The sequence below is a fragment of the Zeugodacus cucurbitae genome, chromosome 4 (genome assembly GCF_028554725.1).
Source record: "Zeugodacus cucurbitae isolate PBARC_wt_2022May chromosome 4, idZeuCucr1.2, whole genome shotgun sequence".
NCBI classification, from domain to species: domain Eukaryota; kingdom Metazoa; phylum Arthropoda; class Insecta; order Diptera; family Tephritidae; genus Zeugodacus; species Zeugodacus cucurbitae.
Window position 1 is genome coordinate 67,233,047 of NC_071669.1, and position 19,155 is coordinate 67,252,201.

The following is a 19,155-nucleotide window of genomic DNA, read 5'->3' on the forward strand; positions in this document are numbered from 1 at the left end:
GCGACATCTATTGAAAAAATATAGCAAACAACAATACGAAAAGTAAATTTCTTTCCTATTTCGAATTATTAGTTAATAAATGAGAAAAAACTTAAAGGAAACAATGGATCTGGGATAATTTTCCTTTGGTATTTGTATCATATGGTATATCATCACTTATGCTTTAATATTGGAAGATGCTCCCGAAGTGACAATGTCGCACTATCAACATTTCGGACTGTGGTTTTAATATTGGGAAATCTGATCGTCACACAATATGGTATGTGCCTAGGTAAGTAAATCCGACGTCACGTCAATTCATATATTAAATTACTTTCTAACTATTTTTAAATTTGCGGCGAGGATCGTTTTCATGAGAATGCTGATATAAAATAAACACTTAATGCGCAACCATAAAAGATTAAATTGAATTAAATTGAATTAAATTGATACATTTGTAGGGCATTTGAATGTGATCGTCTGACTAGCCATTTAAGAAAGCAAAACTTCACATTCGCCAATATAGTTATTGCGTTACATGTTCTAACGTTATTTTTTAACAATTTATACAATGCATGGGCGATAATACAAACTAGATTATCGGGCAAATCAAATTTTAAGTTCTAACAAAGCTGTTGTTATATGTAGACAAAATGCTGATTCCTCACGAATCGTTTTATTTTTTTTCTTAATTCTGCTTTTAGCAAGAGTCAATAAACCCGAATGTTTTGTACGTATAAGCATATTTTCCAGTGCTGAATCTAAAAAATCCTTATCTTAAAGGTTTTCTATAATTGACAATTAAGTGACCTGCAAACATATTTGCACACTATATACATACCGTATGTCTATACATACTTTTAATCAATTCAAATTTTTATTTTAATTGCCTGTTAATACAGCATATTACATTTTATTTATAGCCAAAATTTAATCCATATACAATTTATATACATGTATATTTCACATATAACAAACCATATGCATATATGTATGTATTATCTTTAACTTTATTTGCTTATCTATTCATACAAAAATAAAAAACACTTGCAGTCGTCGCGACGTCTACAGATAACGTTCAGTCTTTAAACCTCCTCACTTACACTCACTGATGCACTTGATGAATAGCTTGAGCACGACCAGATGGATCCTCGGGGCATCCCCAATCCAAACGTGGCACCCAACGTGTCACAGTTTGCGCTGCTGCTGCACCTGGGAACAACTCTTCGAAAATTGTACGATAGTAATAGGCCTCCTTAGTCGTTGGTGTGTTAATGGGGAAACGTACGTTAGCTGCATCAAATTGTTCATCAGTTATATGTGAGGTCGCCACGCGACGAATACTGTCAATCCAGTCATAGCCGACACCATCGGAAAACTGTTCCTTTTGTCGCCACAATATTTCGTTGGGTAGGTAATTATTGGCAAAGGCAGCGCGCAGAATGTGTTTTTCAATACGGTATTTTTGTTGATTATCTAAGCAGTTAAGATCACCAGGAATCTTGTCTTCTGGTCTTACGGACATCACATAGTTTACAAAAGCTGTGTCGAGGAAGGGCACACGCAACTCTAGCCCTTTTGCCATTGTGACTTTATTGGCGCGCAGGCAATCGGATACATTTATTAGTTCGACTCGCTTCACTAATTCTTTGTGAAACTCTACAGGATTTGGAGCTTTGAAAAAGTATAAGTAACCACCCAATATTTCGTCGGCACCTTCGCCAGATAGTATCATCTTAATGCCAGTGCTTTTAATATGACGGGCCAGTAACAACATTGGCAGGCTGCAGCGAACCGTTGTCACGTCGTATGTTTCCAGGTGGTAGATAATATCACGTATGCCATCTAAAGCATCTTCTATTTCGAAAACTATTTCTGTGTGATCACTGTTAATATAATCAGAAACCAGTTTTGCCGCTTTGAAATCAGGAGCATTGCGTAGACCCACTGAAAAAGTTTTCAATCGATATTTAGGATTACTTTCACGACGTAATTTTGTCGCAATCGAAGCCACTAGACTAGAATCGACGCCGCCTGAGAGTAGCGCACCAAAGGGAACATCACACTGCAGATGGGAACGTACAGCAGATTCTAATTTTGAGCGAAGTATTGTCAAATCTACTTCTTGTGTTGGTATATGCTCAATCCACTGCTCCTTGAAATATTTTTTACGCTGCAAGTTATTAGCCTGTCCAACTCGTAGCTCGCCCGGTTTGAAAAGTTCTAATTTCGGGCAAAATTCAACTAGGCATTTCATTTCTGAAGCAACCCAAATATTGCCATCTGAATCCTCACCAATATATAACGGTATTATGCCAAAAGGGTCACGAGCAATCAGAATATTCTTCGTGCGTTTGTCGTAGAGCACAAATGCAAACATACCGGTGATATAGTCCAACAATCGCTCGCCATGCTCTTCATAGAGCTCAACAATGACATTGCAATCACTTTTAGGTTTGTAATGTCCACGCTTCTTTGCTATTTCCGCCGACTGTTCAAGGTAGTTGTAAATTTCACCGTTTGCCACTAACAACACATCGCCGCTTTCCGAAACCAACGGCTGATGCCCTGAATGCACACAAATTACAGAGAGACGTTCATGTATCATTACTACACCATCATCCGGTAGCACTTTCACACCCGTGTCATCTGGTCCACGATGTCGTTGCTTACCACTTTGACGATAGGCAATTTCTCGCAAAGTATGCATACTACCATGAAAGACCCTTGGTGCTATGGGCTGACCATCTTTTGAAAATATCGCGAATATGCCACACATTTTATTTAATAATGTTGATTTTTGTTATGATTTCTTCAATTTGAATTTGCTGAATGCCCACATATGTTTGGCGCACTAAACTTTAAATACGACTGGAGTACATCCATCCCTTGTACGGCCCTTTTATAAAGACGCGCCTTTGCCATCTGTGCTTATCATTACACATGCCGGTGTATATGCACGCGTCAGTGATTGTTAATTCCCACATATTGCATCATTCACAGCTAACACTTTACCGCTGAGCGTTATTTCGCTTTTGTAGCAGAGCTGGCAAAATCGCACACTGAAAAGCTGAGAGAAATCCGGAGTAGCATATGGATTTTTCTACTATTCTATCTATTATCGCTATACACAAACGTACATAAATTCATTTAATGATAATAGCACATTGATTAGTGTAGCGTTGCCAACGTAATCCAAGCGAGCCAAATTTGCTAGATTTGTTGTATTATTGAGAAGTGTTGGTACGCCTCAAATAGGTGTAGGTTCTTCCTACAATACAATATAATTAAAATTTTGTGCAGATAAAGAAATCAAGATTGAAAGGGATTCGTAATGTTAAGTCAATATTAGTTTAAAGCTGCTGAAATGTCTTAATTTAATTGTATGACCTTAGTAAGTAAAAGAGTTCAATAAATATTTGCTAGTAAAAATATGGCACAAGCGGCAACGCTATCACTATCTGCTACCACTCCAACTACTCACAAACAACTACGAGAGCACCTGGTGAGCAGCTTGTTTGATAGTACAGTAAAACACAAATAATTTAAATAAGAGTCCAACCACTCTATAAAGAACCGATCTATGAAAAACCTTGCTATAAAAATATTTAAATTAGAATTAAATGTGTTGAGTAAATGAATAATAAAATATGTAAAAATTTCTTCTATTGTAAGTTATATTGGATTCGCCTTGTTTTTCTTCATTTGAGCTTCATTATAATCAAAGTCAACTTTCAGTTCGAATACAAAAAATTTATATAAATTATTAAGTACCCAAATAAACACATAAACTGGGAATTTATCAATAGAAGTTTACTAATATTTAAAGAAGGGGGGTCGTTTTGTATCAATTCTAAATTTTTTTTAAACGATATTTGTTGAAAATAGTTTAATTTGAGAACATATTCAATGAAATATAGTTATTTAAAAATAATATCACAAGTATTGTCATTTCCATTGGTTTGTTTAACGGAAAAAGTTGAGTTCAAGGTTACTTTATATCAAGAACTGTTATCATAAATTCACGATATGCCAAATTAAATAATTTGTATATCAATAATTTATAAGCAGCTATAAACATTGTACTTACATGTGATTAAAACTCGTCTGCAATCTAAAGTTGCTAATTGTGGTCTGCTTGCTGACAATGTTACATTTATTATATTATTGATAACAGATTCTGCTGGTAAGGTTTAAATGTCTGGCACATTTTTGGTTGCTTTCAAATTGAGGCTTATGCTAGTATTAAGTTCGGTGAACTTTGAAAAGTAATCTTTCCAAATATCGGAATTATTAACGGGAGTGCTTATACTTAAAGACATTATTTGTTATCAGTTTCCATTTGCCGAAAATAGATATACTAACAATAAACATGAATATTTCTCCTACTTGGCTAAAAATACATTTGCACTGGACATTAAGTAATATATATATTCTGATGTTCTTAATTATCTAAAGAGTGCTGTCTCAATAAGCTTAACTGAGAAAATTATCAAAAACTTCAATACTAACGCCTCACTCTTCGGTTTCGGAGGAAGAGGGTAATCGTTGGATTTATAAGCTCTAGTTGATGAACAGTTTCTAAAGTTACTAAGGAATTTTATGAAAATAGTATTTTTAGCATAAACACTAGATTAAGTAAATAACACTTGATTTTTTTTTTTAATTTTTTAAAATGTAAACCTTTGAAATCGTATTTTAAAATTAAGACCAGTGGTTGCTTAAATCGCATGCTAAAGGTTAGGACAATATATTTTGGTTATATTCTATATATATTACAATATTTATATATACACTTACGATATAAGAAATACGAGAAAAAGTCTCACTTCATAGATATTTTCTATAATTCTCAAAAATTCCGCATAAAAATTTAGACTGCTGGCAATCTGTACATCAGCTGATATAGTTGTTATGTTTTTTTATAAAGTATTATGAATTCCATCGGACCGGTTTTGGTGTTAAAGAATGCACAAAAGCTATGTGACATCAATTTGCGTAACCATTCAAAGAGCGAATAAGAGGAGAAGCGACCAATATCGAATAGTAAACAAACAGAAATTGTCATTAATATTGCTCAAACAACGGCTCACCTGTGTGAGCTTTCCACTAAGCTAACAACAACGACGACGACTTGAGTTTCACTTCTGAACGAGTAAAGCTTGAGGACAGACGTTGTTTCGTACCGTACGTGTGGTGATTAATTTTGTAGTGCAATTGTTTGATATAATTAAAAAATTAGGAAAACAACATAAATTATAAATACAGTACAAAATGTGGAAGCACGTTGTAACAGAAACAGGCAGGCACTGGACCACAATAGGTAAATTACAGATGAGTCTGAAGCCCCTTGCACCTGCAGCAACTTTCACTTTTGCACAACAACCAACTGTTCGCATGCTGACGTCAACGTCAGCAGCAAAGCCAACACCTCCGAAGCACGACTGGAATCGTGCTGTCAGCGAGGCAGAACGTATTGTTGGCTATCCCACTTCATTCCTCAGTCTACGGTGGCTACTTAGCGATGAGATTGCCAATGTCGCCTTGCACCTTCGGAAACTAGTCGGAAGCAATCATCCTTTACTCAAAACGGCCAAGTAATTAAATATATAATTTAAAGTTTTCGAAATTATTTACATTGATTATTTTTTGTAGGCATTTGCTTTATAATGGCAAAAATACAATGCAAGCCTGGGGCTTGATTGTGCTACTGATTTCGAAAGCTGCGGGTCATGCTCCATCTGTGCCGGACATGGAACAAGATAAAAGCGCCGGCGTGTTACACTCCCAACGAGCTTTAGCAGAAGTTACCGAAATGATTAGAATATCCCATTTGGTGCACAATGTATGATTTTTTCATTGTTATAAATTAAAAACGTGATCATGATGAATGATGATAATTACAGAGTTTGGTAAATCTACAACCAACATCCGAGGCTGGCAAGGATGCAGCAACTCATGAGGATATGGCTTTTGGAAACAAAATTGGTTTATTGACCGGTGATTACTTACTCGGCCACTCCAGTGCTGAATTAGCCAATTTACGAAATCAAGAAGTAGTCGAATTAATTTCCTCAGCTGTTCGCGATTTTTCCGAATCGCAATTTGTTGGCGAGCGTGATGAACAAAATAATCCACTGCCAACAAAACCTGGATCTGAACCTCCGAAGACAAATGGTACAGCTACAACGGAAAGCATCGATTTTGACGTCAACGATGTGATGATACCAATGAATATCTCGCAAGTTATGGGCAACCCTGAAAAAGAATGGGAATGTCGCAATATATTAAACGCAGGCAGTTTGCTCGGGAAAGCTTGCCAGGGCGCTTTAAAATTGGCTGGGCAAGACGAGGAAATGCAACGGCAAGCGTATCTTTTTGGTAAACATTTATCGTTGGCATGGCAGGCTTGCTTGGATGCTGAGCCATTTCAAAGCTCTACACTTCCTTTAGGTAAATCAGTATTTTCTCAATATCTTACACATTTTATATTATACGTCACTTACAGATACCACATTCAGTTTGGTAAGTGCGCCGGTACTCTACCATCTGGAATACGATTCTTCATTGTACAAAGAGATAGAAAAGGGTAAAGTCTCTGTTGACAATATTGACTACACAAAGGTTCACAAAATAATACTTGGTGGACCAGGTTTGGAAAAGACCAAAGAATTGCAACGTAAACATACTACAGCGGCTATAGGCGTGCTTGAAAAGTTTCCACCTACTGATGCACGTACAGCACTTGAAAATATTATTCTTGCAATGCAGGATTTATAATTAGAATTAAAACTTTTTAAACTCAAACAATTTATGAAGGATTTTGTTTTAGCGTTTTTATGCATAATTTTTTATTTAATTTTAATTGTATGGTTTTATGTTTCATAATGACTATTTTAAGTTAATAAATATTTAATTTTATAAATATATTTTATTTGCCTTGAGTTACTTTTATTAAAACTAAGTGCCTGGAGCGATCATACTCAAAGTATTGTGGAAAGCTGTTTGTTTCGATGTACTCAAATACCCAAGGTTTATTTATAGTTTGTTTTAAGAAATATTCAAACATTGGTGCCGTTGTATCCAGATCTGTAAGTGTGAAGACGTAACGCTTCTCAAGGGCAATTAAAACAGTTTTATTTTTTCCCGATAATCTCCCACGTTCAAAAAACACATCTATAATACGTATGAAAGCGTTGGTTAAATCGTCATCATAGATCACATCAGCTGCCACTACAATATCGCAATCATCAATGGCCTTCAACAGAGCGGCAGAATATTCTTGTATAGGCTTTAGAAAATCTAGCTCCAATACATCAATATTGTTATTTTTGACCAAGTTCGAGTTGTGTTTTACATTTTCACGTATTAAATCTAATATGCCACCAACATTCACATCCGTACACACCACCTGTTGCGCATAGAGAGCTGCAGCGATACTTGTCAATCCAACGCCTGCACCTAACTCCAAAATAAATTTGTCACGAAATTCGTTACGTTTATGAAAGATATAATCAGCTAATAACAGTGCACCACGCCACACTTGCAGTCCAACCAAGCGCAATTCTGTGGCTTCCGAGTGTTCAATGGTAATCACACCATCTCTTGTGGATGCTCCTTTTCTTTTCACTATTAGGTCACCATCTTTGTCAACAAGTGTATCATTTTGGATTACTACATTCTCATCCTCCGTTGGATATTTGAATTTGAATTTGGATAATACCCTGCCATTGTCACCTTTGATTGAGCTATAGTCGGTTTCACCATATATTTCACTGGTCACTTTATACATATTTTTTTCTCTGCTTATATAATATTTCGAATCTTCACCTACCGCAAACCCTTATTAAATGGCCAGCAACTATATTTTGCCTTTATGCACATAGTATGAATAGCCCAGTGATTTGTTATGATATTGTTAAAAATAGACAAAACTCTGAACTTGACCATCAAACAGCGCTCGTATTTTTATTAGCTAAGTTGAAAATATATCGATTACTAGCAGGATATTCAATTCCGTTTTGCACTTTGAATAAACCCTAATCAATATAGTGACACACAAATAAAAATATTTATAAATATACTATATTTTTAATTTTTAATCTTTTGAATAAAATTATGATATTCTCTTTCCTTAAATTTTCTATTATCGAATTAATTGCATCGAATCATTGTAATCGCAAGTTTATAGGAAATGACAGTTGCGTTGAAATGGTGTGCAAAAGACAGAAAATAGCCATAACGAAAGTGAATATAATGGAAGGCGAAAAAGTGAAGTGTCAAATGTGAAAACTTTGCAAAGGAACGAAATATTTCGCCGTGGCGACATTATAGTTGCAAATTTCCTAATGAAGCCGAAATAAAATAGTTAAAAACTTTTAAAGAAAAGTAGGCAAACACTCGAAAGTCATAATTAACATCGTTGACCAACTGTTGGGTGAGTTACTGAGTTGATGTTTGTCGAATCGGTGGAAAGGATACTTCTATCGTGTGTCGCGTGGACATGACCTCAAATAAAAAGTGTAGTAGTTTATCTATCTACATTAAAACGTGGAATATCTATGTACATATGAACTGAATTGATTAGATTGGTGCATCATTATCAATTGTTTGGTTTAACAAGCAGAAAATTTTGTTGAAGACAAAAATATTGGATTTTGTGTTGGCATAATGGAATCAATTAGAGATGTGAATTTAGTCAGTGATAAATACGCGGTTACTCATACTGTTGGCAAGAAATCTAACATTAGTATCTAAATTTAATGTGATATGTGCGGTTAGCTAAGTTATAGTAATGTTTTCTTTTCCATAGAATTCTGATGAAACGTATTTTGTAAATAAAGGCTAAAAGTATGAAACCCGGTTGCTATCATGGCAATGTAAATATAAGCAACAAGTAACAAACATTTATACGTCACTAAATTTGGCTGATTTTATAGCTTATCTGACAGAGAAAAACGTTTCAATGTGTGTGAAAGAGAACGGGTTTTTATAGCGCTGTTGTCATTCTTTTTTGCTTTTAACCTGAGCTGTCAAATGAAAAGTGGAAAAAATTTTCAGCAGTTGAACGGACAAATAAATCGCAATAGAAACCATTAATAGCTTCTATTTTTATTTAAAAACCTACTAGGAAATAGATAAAATATTAAAGCAGAGTGAATTGCAAAATAATGGGAAGCTAAACAAATACGCGAGTGATGATGCACCAAATGTATGTAAAAGTAATATCGAAATAAAGGGCAGGTGTAAAGTCTATCAAAGCAAGAATTTTGAGAAAAAAAATCGCCTTTAATAAATCATTATATTTATACATACATATTTGTAAATTAAACTATAAAGTTAATATTTTCTTTTAGAATTGTGCCAGACGTGTTAAACAAATACAATTATTAAAAAAAAAAAAGAACAGCATCGTTTTGTAAGCAAAATAGAGTTTGAAGTATCAACAATTAAATAAACGACGTAGAAAATATAAAGTACGTGCATAAAGATATATAAAAAAATGTTTTGGGACAAAAGCTATACACCGTCACAGAATATAGAGGCGCTATTGGAGAAAGAGGTGAGTGATGTATTTACGTATATATGATTTGTATATTGTGTGCTTGCATGGCTTTGAAGAGAGTTGAAGATATTATGTTTCCGTGCTGGTGCACACGCAAGAGTGTATAATCATTGCAACAAATCTAACTAACTTCACTACCTGTACGATGAAAATCATGAATCAGTGCGGCGACACCAACTACTACCAACTATGTTTATATTTATGTGTTTATTTGGTATTTATGAGTTTCCATTTTAAATTTGCAGAATGCTACTGTTGAGGAATTTCTAGATGATGATGATATCTTACTGGAGTGTAGATCACAAAAGAAGTCTATTGTTAATTAGTAAGTTAACTTTTAAATGGTTATTAATAATAAATTAAAGTCTAAATCAATGAAATACTTACTAAGTTTTTTAATCTTTATTTATTTATGTAGAAGTTTATAAATACACAAGTTAAAAATAGTATAATTAAGATTTTTATAATTTATAGTTTCACTCGACCTGATGTAATCAAACGCCTTGTTGAACTTATTACAACAGAACCTTCTGAGGATCTACCTTTGGCACAAAGATATCGCCATGCGCATATGGCTTGTGAAATTTTAACGCTGTAAGTATTCGTAAAACTTGTTTAGTTAATATCCAAATATATAACTACATTGTACATATTTTGTTTGTTTTCAAACATTACAGCGGTTGGCCGTCCTTAGATGAAAAACTGTTGTCTGATGAGGAAATATTAAAAACGCTTTATTCATATCTGGAAAATGAACCACCGTTAAATCCTTTGCTATCGTCATTTTTTAGCAAAACATTTAGTATGCTCTTCACAAAAAAGGCTGAACAAGATTGGTTTTTGAATCAACAAATGTGCCTCCAACTCTTGGAATACATTAAGTCGCAAAATAATTTTTTGGATTTGATTTGTAAGCATTTTTCCACACCCGTTATACCCGATTTGATAATGCAAATGATGAGAGAGGTTGAGGGACAAATGAAACGGAATGTATATGAAGTAAGTTGTATCAACAGCATTAACATCAGTGGGATGTATAATATAATATCTATATATATTTTAGTGGCTCACTGAAGATAAACTCGTCGAGAGACTGATTGAATTAATTGGCAATCCTCAAGAAACCGAAAAACATGCAAATGTTGCGGAATTCCTCTGTGATTTAATACAACAAGGTCGTTCCATGCGTTATACAGAGCAGGAGAATGACTCTTTTGAGCCCACATTCGATGGTTCGAATCCAATTTTGAAATCGATCGAAAGTGAGCGCAATGTTGAAGCCTTGTTGAATGTGATTTTAGAACCAAACGCGCATGAAAGCGCCGTCGTATCAGGAATATCGGTTGTACTTATGCTTTTAAAACCCGTGGTTTTTACGTAAGTCCGATTGGTTTTTCAAATACAAACAAGGGGAAACAATTTAATGTTTTTTTTTATTTGCCTTACAGTGATGAACCCAATTCCGATCGTATGAAATTCATACAAAATCGTGAAAAAGAGATTCGTGAACAAATACTCTCTACTGTGATTTGTGTCATTGCACCGCGTCTTAAAGATTTCAATGAGTTACTTAGAAACCCGCCAAATGTAAGCGTGTGTATATATATTTATATATATATAATTAAATTTATTACTGTATTTATTGAATTTTTTAGAAACCAGAATTAGTGACTACAGCCGCTAAGTTATCACAGCCGTTTGGCATGACACGTTTGCAAATTTGCCGTATTTTTACAGTATTATTGCAGACTAAAAACGAGACAATTTTAAAAGCGTAAGCATATTATTTAATGATTCTAAATACATATATATTATTAACTGTATTTTTATATTATTTACTCTGCAGTGTCTGTGAAACGGATTTCTTTGAAACCTTATTAACCCTCTTCAAGCAATATTGTTGGAATAATTTTTTGCATAGCGAAGTTGAAAAGTGTCTTCAATTAGTATTTTATACAAAACTCTCAAATAACAATAATTCAATGCAAGGCAGTACAATTGTGAATGACGGTTCATTCAATAAAACGGGAAACACTGCGGAGAATACATCGTTTTTCGATTTCATTTTCAAGTCTGACAATAGCAAAGATGAAAATTTCGAAGCTAATGAGGCAAGCAAAGCAAGTGCTGAGAAAGATGAAAAACCCGTCGATAAGGAAGATGTCGAAATGAAAACTGATGAACAGATTGGTGATGGCAAAGACGAAAACGCAACGGAGGTGAAAACCGAAAATACTGAAATTACAGCAAATGCTAATGCTATGGAAACGGATGATGGCGCCGTAGAAAAGTTGGCAGAAAACGAAGAAAAACCAACCGCTTCACATGTTGATGTGGAACACAAGGAGGGTGAGATTAACGAGCAGAACAAAACCAAAGCGCAAACCGACAGTGGTCCGTCCGCATTGCAAAAACACGTGCGTATACATATCGAGTAAACTCGAAAAAAAAAATTTATTAATTATAATTTTAGGTTATTGAAAATTGTAAGCTGATTTCGAAATTAATTGACTGTTGGAAGTACAACACAGAAATGGAGTAAGTACTATTGAACAATGAATGAATGTGTGTGTGTGCAACAGTATACTGACCTGCATTTTGTTTTGTCCACATAAATAGGTCAGCCGAAAAAGGTCGTCGTCTCGGTTATATGGGACATTTAATAAAAATATTCAAACATATTACGAATAGTATATCAGAATCTGAACATATCGGTGCCTTAATTGAGTGTAATTTAAGTGATGAGTTTGAGTTGAAATTGTGGCAATCAATAATAAATCCAACTGATGGTGATCTAACAAAGGCCTTAGCCACGCAGAGTAAAATGTTAGCGAATTGTAATGCCCACGAGGCGGGCGACTACAGTCCACATTTATCAAAAGATTTTGATAACAGCACTTGGGATTATATTATGTCATCCAATATGATGTAAGTGAGATACAAAACAAAAAAAAAAAACAAAAAAAAAACTATTATTATTTATTTATTTGTATTATATTTATTTATTATTCTTTATTTTAGCAACAATCTTGGCTTCAGTGATTCCGGTTCAAACGTAAGTTTTATCTAATTGATGCAAATGTCTTGTAGACAAAACCCTGTACATAAGTTAATTTTTAAATGTAACTGAGAAGAAAAAAAACAACAACAAATGAGTCATTAAACTTGTATAATAATAATTTTGTAATTGCATTGCATAGCTATGTATGTCGCAAAAGCAGTATTTAAAACAAAAATCGAAAATTAATTGAAATTGTCTTTGAAGGTAGATAAACGAAAAATCGGATATTATTTCTTTAATTGAATATTTTTTTGCCACATAATACGTACATATATGCAATGCATTCAGTATTTGTAAATTTGTACCACATTTGAGTGCAGATAGTTTTGTAATTATGCACAGGCACCACAGATAACACTTATTAACATTTCATTTTCATTTCATTTTGTAATATCACCCTAAACACTTTTCACCAACACATGCTTTTTCAAATAGACAATAATAAACACACTTGAATATTTATGAAAAAAAAACACAACAAATTGAATATTTAAAAAGTCACTTATGCTCAAATCTCACCACACCAGGGTGGCGAGTATGAGTAATTTTGTAGTATATATATATATATTTTTTTTTTTTTTTGATTACATTCACAGTCACTGTAGTTCTATATGTATGTATGTAGTAGCTCTATGTATACATCTCACTTTCATTTCACTATCTGCCTATCTTTGTCTATTTGTTGTGTCCTGAACGCAATTCGAAAACGTATGCCAACCACCAATCACCAAATCGACAGGACATAGTTTTTGCGCTTGAACATGACATCTATCGCAATAATCTGCTCGAAAACGATGATAACGCCGAAAACGACCTTAATTTGTTTCAGTTCGGTCGCAATATAGACGACGATGACGATGAGGATGATGAGAACAACGCTGGCGGTGCTGGCAGTGGCGGTGGCGGCGGTACCGGTTCCTCACTCTTCGGCAAGAGTGCTGTTTCAACATCGGCTTTGCAAGCGTTCGGCGTGACCAACAATCCGTGGGATGATATGGATCCATTCAGCGATCTAACTGCGAATAGCAATGCGACACCGTGGACAGCTGATTTCAATTCGGATAATTTTGCTGATTTCGATTCGCATTTCAGTTCGTTCGCCAACGATTTGGGTGAGAGTTTAGTGAGTGCGGCGTCGACAACTGCGACTCCAACTGCTGCGGTTAAAGAGAACAGCAACAACGGTGATGGCAGCAATAATGGCAGTAGCGATGCTACTGTTGGCGACGATCACCAACAGCAACGTGCTACCACCGATAACGGTACAATTTTGAGTGGCATCAGCCGCAGCATTGCGCCAACGGTGGCCAATAACAAGCCCGAAACGGGTTATGATAACAATGCAAATGTGGAGAAGAGCATAACGTTGGTAACGCAGGAGATTGGTGAATTTGCTGATGGCACCGATGTGGCCGATGATGATTTGGATGTGTCGCATGAGAAGGCCTTGGCCACATCGTTGGTGCGCACGTTGCAATCGGTGATGCAGGACTCGGAGGATGACTATGAGGATGATGAGGGCATGTGGACTAAGCCGCTGGGCGGCAGTGCTGTGGATGCGCATGACGATGAGAGTGATGACAGCGATCACAAATCGCATGAGCTGCGTTTCACCAATGGGCCGAGCAGCAATGCAGTTCACGCAAATGATAATACACATAAATTGTAAGCGCTTCTTTCGTCTCCTTATTTCACTTTCTTCGAATGCTCTATCATTGAACGCAACAATGCCTGTGCCAACTCCAACTATACAAGTATATTCAATAATAACACATGCACTCGTTGCCTTACAAGATTAGATCATTGAGTGTAATTAGGCGCTTTTCTAACGCAGAGGTAAAGCGTAGTTCCAATTCCAAACTATTTTAGTTTAATTTTATGACAGAAAATATATATATAATGTAATGGGTATACAAATCTGTTCTGAGTGTGTATTTTTTTTGTTTTTATTTAAATTGCTTTAAAGTGTCCCTTTGGACGACAATTAGACGTTTAAAGCACTATTAACAAAATGGGAGTATGGAATTCTAGTTTCTGAAAAAAATCACTAATTTTGTATTTTAAAAATTTTACTAAAATGCATATTCAATTTTTATTATAAATACTGAACGCTCCATTAAAATTTTTCTTTATTTTTTCTTCACATGCTAGTAAATAAAATTGGTATATAAAAATATGGTTTATATTAGTATTTTAAAAGCATATTTAGCTGGGAAATATTACTTTCTACATTCTTTCATTAATGTTTTATGTAAATATTCGCTTTTGTAATATATAGTGACCAAATTGGAGTTTTGAGGTTATATATTTAAGGAAAATTTGTTATGTAAAATTTATTTTTCTTTTAATTTATGCTTTTGTTTTATAAATTTTATATATTTTTTTAATTTTTTTTTTAATATTTTTTGAAATAATCATTTCAAAATCAAAATACATAGTGTTTAAATTTTTTATTATTTATTTTTTTAATATATAATTTTTTTTTATATTTTTATTTTTTTTTTATTTTTTTTATTTATTTTTATATTATTTATATATTTTTATTGTTTTATATATTTTTGTTTTTTTTTTTATTTTTTATTTTTTTTTATTTTTTTATATTTTTTTATATATTTATATTCTTTTTTTTCTTTATTTTATAGGATACACATTTTAATGCTTGTGTTATTGTAATTGTATTTTATATTTTTTTCACACTTGTTTTATATTAATTTTCAAACCACAAACTTTACGGTTTATTTATTATTATTATTTTTTATTTATTTATATTATTTTTTTAGCTTTTTTAGTTTCTTATTTTTAATTTTTATCTAACTTTTTTATACTATTTTTTATTATAATTTTAATATTTTTATTTGCTCTTAATAATGATTTGTGAATAAATATATTTTGTCTCGGTTTAATTAAAAAACGAAAATTTAGTAAATCTGATTACGAGCTTTTTTTGGATAGTTGTAGTTGCGTTATTGTATTTTAATTCAATTTAATTTTAATTTTAATTTATTTTATTTTAATTTAATTTAATTTAATTTTAATTTGTTTTATTTTATTTTATTTTATTTTATTTTGTTTTATTTTATTTTATTTTATTTTATTTTATTTGGTTTTATTTTAATTTATTTTACCTTTTTATTACTTTTTCACAATTTTTTTCTACACTTTTAGTAGTTTTTTATATTAAAAAAAAAATATTTTTTATTTAATTTTTATTTATTTTTTATTTAATTTTATTTTGAGTGATTTTTATAATTTATTATAATTATTTTAGTTTTTTTTTTAATTTTTTTCAATTTATTTTTGTACTTTTTATTAGCTTTTAATTTTGCTGTGTAAAAAATATATATTATTTTGGTTAACGCAAATGTTGAGCTAAAACTCTTTCGACTTTGACTCTCTCACTCTCACTCTCTTTTTCTTTTTTTCTGGGGCGTAGTTGGATGAACATTTAAATTATACAATTAACAAATTGGGAAAATGTGTGAAAAAATTGTATACAGTTAATGAAATCAAACGCGGAAGAAATGCGAATTTCTACTGAATTTAGAAACTGCTAGCTTATAATTAGAGTTTTACTAGTTGCTTAAGCTTAAATTAATTCGAAAATCATAATTGGAACTGCTGCTTTCTCTCTCTCTCGCGAGTAGTTTTAAAGGTATCTAACATCAATTCTTTGCCTTCGCCTGTTTTCAGAAACAAAACTGATGATGATGAATCCAGCACAATTGCAGCGGCGCATATCAATGATAATGAAGACAGTGAAAATGTACAAGTTGCCGCTTCGCTTGGCGATACAAAACGCACAACAAACAGTTCCATATCACTAGACGCCATCGCTGATGTGGGCTGCAATGCCACTGCAGTGGCTAAGACGTCAACGACTAGTAGTAATGCTGCTGTGGAAATTGCGCCAACAACAACATAAACGAAATTGTGCTGGCACACAACAAACACATACAAACGAGAGAAAATGTACACGCGCATATATGTATGTGTGTGTGTGTCTGTGTGTGTGTGGTAAACGCAAGCACTTACATACATACATACATACATATAAACTTATACATAGTATGCATATATTGAAATATATATTATAAACAACAACATTAAAAAAAAACAGAAAAAAAAATCGCTCAAAGACATGCAAATACACTGCAGCAAATTGAAAAAACAAAAAAACTTTTGTTGCGTCCATTTGACGCTTCACGCCAAAGGTTGAGGTACCGCCCATGTATAAACTAACTAATTCAATCAACGTACATACATACATACATACAAACATATAAACATACTCAAAGAAATATGCACGCAAATGTACGTACGTCTACATTGACGCTGCACAAAATGGTATTCTTAAATTAATTAAAAATAAAATAAAAAAATAGTCATATATAAGAAGCAAAGAAAAACACTAACCCCCCCCAAAAACGCCTATAAACTGCAATATGTTGTGGTGAAAGTAATAATAACAACAACAACACTGTCAAAGTCCATAGTCAAGGAGCGCTTGTACAACGTCTATGCGGCCTTGGACCAAGTTTCAGCAAACGAAGAATGAGATACACCCACAAAAACACACACATAACACTTCGCAACGAGTTCGTTTGAAACGATCAACTGCTGCGGTGATCTGGAAACTAACTTTATAATATTTACAAAATTAAACCATGTAATGTCAACATGAAAAAGTGGAGTAATGAAAACGAAAAATCATAACGAACTTACAAAAACAAAAACGATCATATGTACACTAGTGCAATTATGGTTAGTAATGGCATTGTTTAACTAAATATTACTTAATTTTTGTACTGCTGCGTAAGATGAGACTAACGGCAGTTGTATGTCTGCACATTCAAGTTACAGTTAAGGTTGTGTGCAGTAGTAATAAATATGAAGAAGCATAAGCATTTTGCTGGTAAACAACATAACCTAAAAAAAATAGTTGTGAAAATAAGCAGCTGCTTTAGAAATACACAGCCACTGAAGGACAGAAGTAATGTTAAGTTTGCTTTTAATGGCAATAAATATTCAATTAAGCATATTAAAAAAAATTTTTTTGTTTTGTGTATATAAAAATGAAAAAAAAATTGTAAAAAAATCGGCCATATAAATTATGTTATATAGACTGCGAGGTATTTTCTTTTGGAAAACAAAAAGCTTTAAACGAAATTGTAATGGAAAACTCACTTGAGTAAAGTTGTACAAAAACAGTTAATTTTTACTTTTTTTTAATTTAAAATTTTTTTTCTTAAATATTATTTTTAATATTTTTTATCTTTTTTTTAATTTTTTTATTAAATTTTTTTATTTTTCTTAATTTTTTTTTATATAATTTTTTTCCCACTTTTTTTTTGTCGTTATAAATACTATATATGCTAAAAGAATTTAGTATGAATGCGCTTTATAACTTTTATAACTACTGCATACAACTTGAATGCACTTGATTAATGTTGTTGTGTGCGTGTTACTATTCTTAGTATAGTGGAATTAACACCAAATTGAAAAAAAATGAAAATAAAGTAAAAGATGAAGAAAAAAAAAACTTACCCGCCCAAATGAATCAATGTACTATTACTGCAGCAAAAACTAGTTACTTAAGAAATCTATATATATATATACATATATGTAAAACAATAAAGGACAAACAACGAACGGACTGCTCAAAACGTACAGACTACCATATGATAAATACATACATACATAGTAATAAAATTTATGAAATAAAAAATTTAAAGCAACACACACATAGAGTGTGCTTAAGAGAAGTCTATGAAAATAAGAAAATATCAAAAACAAAAAAAAAAATGAAAGTAAACAATAAATTTAGCTAAGCCACGTACGCCTAGTTACATACAAATGTACACTTCTATAAACACACATTCACACACATGCAGAGAAGTTCAAACACCCTCGCTCTTTATGCCAATTATCTAGTTATGTTCTGCTTAAATTTTATTAACTACACTACCACTATTTTAACAAGAATTGTATTCTTTCAAATGTGCTATTTTACTATATCCTATGCTTTTATCATATATCTATTATATTACATGCATACATACATACTATTCACTATTTGTATACTTTAAAGCAAATGAACCAAGTGCAAAAATTAAGTAAAGATAAAGAAAAAACACAAAAACTATTTTTTAGCATTAAAAAAAATAAATTTATAAAACAAAAAAATGTTAAATTAGATTTTGAAATGCAAAAAAAGAAATAAATATATATAAATTAAAATAAAAAAATAAATACAAAATAAATTAAAATAAAAAAATAATGAAAAATAAAAATAATAAAAAATAAATAATAATAAAAAATATAAAAATAAAAATATAAATTAAACTAAAAAACTAAAAAAATAAAAAAAAATTAAAAAATAATTTACTTAAAAAATAAATTAAACTAAAAAATTATTATTAATAAATTATAATTATCGAAAAACGATAACTAAGGCATGTAAAACAAGTATCAAGTATAAAAGTCACGAAAATACTTAAATACCAAAATAATGTATTTTAATTTGCTTAAAAATTATTGTATTTGTTGTTAT

General features: G+C 32.3%; 4 protein-coding genes across 9 annotated transcripts; 2 read left to right on the forward strand and 2 right to left on the reverse strand.

Annotated features, from left to right (window-relative positions):
• The first annotated feature begins 43 nt into the window (after positions 1–43).
• Positions 44–6,908, forward strand: LOC105214463 (all trans-polyprenyl-diphosphate synthase PDSS2). 2 transcript variants are annotated; one of them, XM_011187912.3, is made up of 6 exons: positions 44–271; positions 4,910–5,166; positions 5,222–5,576; positions 5,635–5,824; positions 5,886–6,432; positions 6,488–6,908. In XM_011187912.3, the coding sequence occupies exons 3-6, from the start codon at positions 5,254–5,256 to the stop codon at positions 6,757–6,759; spliced, it is 1,332 nt and encodes a 443-aa protein (XP_011186214.2). In that variant the 5' UTR covers positions 44–271; positions 4,910–5,166; positions 5,222–5,253; the 3' UTR covers positions 6,760–6,908. The 2 variants fall into 2 exon arrangements, with proteins under 2 accessions (XP_011186214.2, XP_054085711.1); XM_054229736.1 differs by having other exon boundaries at positions 45–271; positions 4,910–5,576.
• On the reverse strand, positions 920–3,070 carry LOC105214477 (uncharacterized). Its single transcript, XM_011187925.3, has one exon. The coding sequence runs from the start codon at positions 2,756–2,758 to the stop codon at positions 1,085–1,087; it is 1,674 nt and encodes a 557-aa protein (XP_011186227.2). The 5' UTR covers positions 2,759–3,070; the 3' UTR covers positions 920–1,084.
• On the reverse strand, positions 6,790–8,049 carry LOC105214454 (methyltransferase-like protein 22). Its single transcript, XM_011187894.3, has one exon. The coding sequence runs from the start codon at positions 7,769–7,771 to the stop codon at positions 6,911–6,913; it is 861 nt and encodes a 286-aa protein (XP_011186196.2). The 5' UTR covers positions 7,772–8,049; the 3' UTR covers positions 6,790–6,910.
• A 122-nt stretch (positions 8,050–8,171) lies between these two features.
• On the forward strand, positions 8,172–17,339 carry LOC105214427 (serine/threonine-protein phosphatase 6 regulatory subunit 3). Of its 5 annotated transcripts, none has more exons than XR_008471054.1 (14): positions 8,172–8,416; positions 9,336–9,541; positions 9,790–9,869; positions 10,019–10,138; positions 10,222–10,543; positions 10,608–10,921; positions 10,993–11,131; positions 11,200–11,318; positions 11,391–11,961; positions 12,018–12,082; positions 12,164–12,472; positions 12,566–12,599; positions 13,345–14,441; positions 16,296–17,339. XR_008471054.1 is itself a non-coding variant. In XM_011187855.3 (14 exons), the coding sequence occupies exons 2-14, from the start codon at positions 9,482–9,484 to the stop codon at positions 16,525–16,527; spliced, it is 3,291 nt and encodes a 1,096-aa protein (XP_011186157.2). In that variant the 5' UTR covers positions 8,172–8,416; positions 9,336–9,481; the 3' UTR covers positions 16,528–17,339. The 5 variants fall into 5 exon arrangements, 4 of the variants coding, with proteins under 4 accessions (XP_011186157.2, XP_011186176.2, XP_028897934.2 ...); XM_011187855.3 differs by having other exon boundaries at positions 13,345–14,270; XM_011187874.3 differs by having other exon boundaries at positions 13,435–14,270.
• The last annotated feature ends 1,816 nt before the right edge of the window (positions 17,340–19,155 follow it).

What these genes read in the sequence shown, in the direction of transcription:
- LOC105214477 (XM_011187925.3), bottom strand. Translation starts at nt 2,758, where the DNA reads ATGTGTGGCATATTCGCGATATTTTCAAAAGATGGTCAGCCCATAGCA.
- LOC105214463 (XM_011187912.3), top strand. Translation starts at nt 5,254, where the DNA reads ATGTGGAAGCACGTTGTAACAGAAACAGGCAGGCACTGGACCACAATA. An exon ending in TATCCCATTTGGTGCACAAT is followed by an intron (nt 5,825 to 5,885) that starts GTATGATTTTTT and finishes TGATAATTACAG; the next exon opens with AGTTTGGTAAATCTACAACC. An exon ending in AAGCTCTACACTTCCTTTAG is followed by an intron (nt 6,433 to 6,487) that starts GTAAATCAGTAT and finishes CGTCACTTACAG; the next exon opens with ATACCACATTCAGTTTGGTA.
- LOC105214454 (XM_011187894.3), bottom strand. Translation starts at nt 7,771, where the DNA reads ATGTATAAAGTGACCAGTGAAATATATGGTGAAACCGACTATAGCTCA.
- LOC105214427 (XM_011187855.3), top strand. Translation starts at nt 9,482, where the DNA reads ATGTTTTGGGACAAAAGCTATACACCGTCACAGAATATAGAGGCGCTA. An exon ending in GCTTGTGAAATTTTAACGCT is followed by an intron (nt 10,139 to 10,221) that starts GTAAGTATTCGT and finishes CAAACATTACAG; the next exon opens with CGGTTGGCCGTCCTTAGATG. An exon ending in AACGAGACAATTTTAAAAGC is followed by an intron (nt 11,319 to 11,390) that starts GTAAGCATATTA and finishes TTTACTCTGCAG; the next exon opens with TGTCTGTGAAACGGATTTCT.